This window comes from Egretta garzetta, unplaced genomic scaffold (genome assembly GCF_000687185.1).
Source record: "Egretta garzetta isolate BGI_Z169 unplaced genomic scaffold, ASM68718v1 scaffold293, whole genome shotgun sequence".
Lineage (NCBI taxonomy): Eukaryota > Metazoa > Chordata > Aves > Pelecaniformes > Ardeidae > Egretta > Egretta garzetta.
Genome location: NW_009259318.1, coordinates 83696 through 87798, shown reverse-complemented (window position 1 = coordinate 87798; position 4103 = coordinate 83696). Strand labels below are relative to the sequence as shown.

Here is a 4103-nt window from a genome sequence, read left to right as displayed (position 1 = left end):
GACATGGAGAATGCCAATGACCAATTATCTCAAGGAGGTGTCAAGAGGAGCCATCAAAATATGGTGGATCTGAAAATATTTGGAATTTTAGTCTCTTTTTTCCCCCTTTCTCATTAGTCTAAGGAAGTCAATTTAATATTCCTAACCTTGCCCAGAAAAATTAGTCTCTGCACGTAACTGTCCTGTATTATCTACCATTCAGTAAGAACAGGCACTAGTGTCCCGGGAGGGCTGGCTGGGCATCCTTGCCCTCAGCAGATGCCTGCAGTTTTTCCTCGGGCACTGGATCCAGGTCTGGCACCTTCTGCCCCGCCTTGGCGACTGTGAATCTGCTCATGTGCAGAGCTTCTTCGTAGACTGGAGGGGTGTCTGCTGCTGAGAGGGGTGGTGTCCCCTGCGCAGTGTTATGGGAGTGTGCCACTGCCAATATCCTCCTGGCAGCAGGCCCAAACACAGAATGGAGAGCTGAAAGGGAGGAGACAAAAGCCATTTGCCTCATCCTGAAAGCACCAGGTGATTAGCAGAGGATGAGTGTATCTGCAGCACACAGGCTCTTCTCTCCCCACAGCCTGAATGTTTTCTTTTTCCTGTCCCTTCAACCTTCCCTAAAAGGGGCGGTGTGTCTGCAAGCCCGTCAGCAACATCCCGCAATTACTCCTTCCTCAGATGCCACCAAGGCCCGTAGCTGCCCCAGTTCCACCCAAGCATGGCTGACAGCTGACTCACTATCTGGCTGCATTTGCTACATGAAGCCTGGTGAGCACCTCAATTTGTACTATGTACAGATGCTGCCTTCCCCATCTCCTGCCATGAACTTCCCTCTGCCAGCCTTGGGGTGCCACAAATCTGGGCTTTTCACAGTGCAGCCCCTCACTTTGGGGTGTGCTGAGGTCCCCAGCCTCTGTCAAAGCCAACTCACAGGTAATGGTGCTCTGGAGGGTGCTGTCATGATCAAAAGCAATGACAGTGACCTCGTAGGGCTGAGGACCCGACTCCTCCCCCGTCTGATGGCAATGAAAACAGCACCTCACGCAGACGGAAACCAGGCCACAGAGGAGCAGCAGCCCACCGATCACCACCACCAGCCTGGAAAGGGAGAGGGCACAGAGTTAGGGCAGAAAGACTTTGTTTGCAGGGGACCTTTTAAGGTCTCTCCCTGCTTGAAGTAGTGCTAACCTCAAAGCTAGACATGGTCATTTGGAGCCTTGTGCAGCAGAGTTTGGACAGTCTCCAGGGATGGAGATCCCATGTCCCCTCTGGGCACCCATTCCAGTGCTGCACCACCCTTGGGGGAAGCATTTTTTCTTTCTGTCTAACCAGAATTTCCTTGGATGCAGCTTGGCCAGTCACCTCAGGTCCTTCTGCTGGGCACCTCTGAGAAGACTCTGGCTCTATCTTCCCTCTAGACACACCTTAGGTAGTGGAAAATTGCAATTAGGCTGCCCCCTTAGCCTCCTCCAGGCTGAACAAACCTGGTCCTTTCAGTCCCTCCTCATACATCATGTCCTCTGGACCCCTGACCATTTCATTTGCTCTCCAGTGGACTTGCTCCAGTGTTTCAACATGTCTTTCGTCCTGGGGGACCAGGTATTTCATATGTGTCCTCATAAGTGACAAGTGGAGAGGAAAAAACCTATCTCAATCTGCTGGCTACACTCGTATTAATGCAGCCTTGTAGAGGTCCAGTGACTACGATCCTTTTTAATCTCATCCTGGTGAGAATTGCTAAGGAAGCAGACTGAAGTTACTTGGAAAATGGGCCTTTTGAAAGGCATATGGCACCATGAACGTTTTACTAATACTGTGTGTCCAATTAAATTAATACCTGGAATAAAAAAGGAGGCGTGTGATGGCAAGCCAGCATTTGTCCAAGATTATGTGGTAGCTAAGGGGTTGCCTTGCTACTGTAGAGCATTAGGGGGTGCCAAGGGAAAGCAGGGGTGGCATTGCACTTGAGCAGGTCACATTTAACCCCACTCTTTTCTACTGAAATTGTCACAGATGCAGGTATTTGAAGTAAGCATATGCCATCTTACCAGATGTACCACAAACGGTCCCACGCTGTACCTGAACAGCTGAGAAGAGGATACAAGAAATAGTTAGCCACAGAATACCAAATAAATGGGAAGATCCCTACTGTATCCTCTTCCAGCTCCCCTCATGCTCCTCACTTACAGTCCAGATTATAAATGGCACAACGTTGAGAAGCTCACTGTGTTTGGTGGAGGACACAGTTGTCTGACCTCATTAATCTGCATATTAGCTGAGTTTCACTTCTGTTCGGCTTTCTCTCTTTATTATTTGATAAATATATCTGATTTTTGTGCCTGCCCAATTCTGTTTGCAAACCTTAAGGATTTACATTCACATTCATTTTGTCTTAATTTCTGTCATTCTTAGAAATGACATCACCAAGAGGAATATTCACTAAAGCAGTGTATTTCAAACCAATTTTTCAAGGAAAGGTCAATTCCAAATTCATAATCTCTGTCAATGAAAATGACACCAGAAAGCTCTTGATCATTAAAGTTATCCAAATAGGTAGCAGGAACCATACCACATGATCAGTACGTTGAATAGATAGTAATTAATACACCTCACTTTCAAAGCAATGGAAATTTTATGTGAGTTTTCAATAGTTGCAAGTACAGTAAGCTTTTCTGGAAAATGTCAGCCACCATGTCATAACACTGATGTCCACTTCTGCCTTTGTCTTTCTTCTTAAAAGAGTGCAAGATTGACAAATACTCACAGTTCAGTGTTGAGGCAGCCTTCCTCACCTCTCACTTGGGGGAACTAGAAGGAGAAAAACAAACAAGACACAGCTAGAGTGAATCAGGTCTTTGTCACATGCAACTTTTATCTCTGTCACTTGGACTATGACCAGTCTGAATCTCCTACGGTAAGGACTTGCTGTTATCTATCTTCCGTTCTTTCCATCAGATAGTCTGCTGTAGATTTGAAGTTATTGTGATACCACCTGCATTGTTTCATATCTTAATTTCCCGTAGTCATTAAATTCCTACTTAGCACTGTTCCCAGCACAGACCCAGACTTACCTTCACCTTCACAATTTTCCCTTTCCCCACCACAAGCTGTGTCATGCTACAGATGTATATCCTTCTCCATGCTCCAACATTAAGAGCCTTTAAATGTCCTGCTTCGTATTATACTCACGCTGACTTAAATTCTGCTCTGTCCCTCCAGCACTCCTACCCACCTCATTCCTTTGCCTTGGGTACCCTGACCTCTGTGTTACCATCCCTGGAACAGCAGCAAATATTGTCTCTTCTGCACATCTGCCTTTTATATGCCAGTTCTTTTTAATATCAGGGAAATTCCTGTGACTGTCAATTGCTAATGCCCCTCTACCTTTCCAAGATAACTCCACAGCTGTGCAGAGACCCCATAACAAGGAACCTGAGGTATCACTTACCCATAAGAAACACCCTAAAACAAAGCAGATCATGACTGGACTGTGCATGCCTGTAGGGTGGTTCTGTGGTGTCTTGCTGTCTCAAACTGCTTGATATTCTCTTGTCCTTTCTAGTTGCAGTTCATCCTCACCAGTCCACTGACCAGGAGAAGGAACAAATTCCCAGTTGTGTGCTGAATCCAATCTCTTCTTCCTCCTCTACCTCCTTCTGTTCTCCTCCAGGTCTATCCTTCTTCTCTGCCCTTCAGGTTTTTGCTTTCTCTCTTGCCCTCTTTGTCACTGGCAATTCCCGTTTGTTTCTGCCTGCCTCCTTTTGTTATTCTCTTGGCCTGCTTCTCTCCCTCTTTTGAATGGATCTCTAAAACCTTCCAGCCAGATCAGGAGAAAAGCGGTGGCTACGAGTTCTTACTGTAGATGTTGAACTAGTTTGGTGAAGGGCATCATGAGATCTCTACAGACCTGACCCTTCCCTTCTGTGAGCAGAAAGGGTCTCTGAGCTTGTTCATTCCCAATTATTCCTCTCCCCGCCCCTACCCTGAGGGGAGTGGGTTGAAGGTCATATTATTGACCTGTTTAAATGGAGTTCAGATTCCTCTCCCTCCTCCAGTACCTTTTCTGTCCCTGTACTCACATTGTCCTGCCTCTGTGGGTCCCGTCTATTGACTTT

The 4103-nt window shown here is 46.6% G+C and overlaps 1 protein-coding gene across 1 annotated transcript; it reads right to left on the bottom strand.

Annotated features, from left to right (window-relative positions):
* Positions 1–214: 214 nt before the first annotated feature.
* Positions 215–3484, bottom strand: TMEM52B (transmembrane protein 52B). The gene is made up of 5 exons (XM_009636513.1): positions 3437–3484; positions 2753–2796; positions 2037–2075; positions 920–1086; positions 215–465 (listed from the first exon to the last, which is right to left on the bottom strand). The coding sequence occupies exons 1-5, from the start codon at positions 3482–3484 to the stop codon at positions 215–217; spliced, it is 549 nt and encodes a 182-aa protein (XP_009634808.1).
* Between the last annotated feature and the right edge of the window lie 619 nt (positions 3485–4103).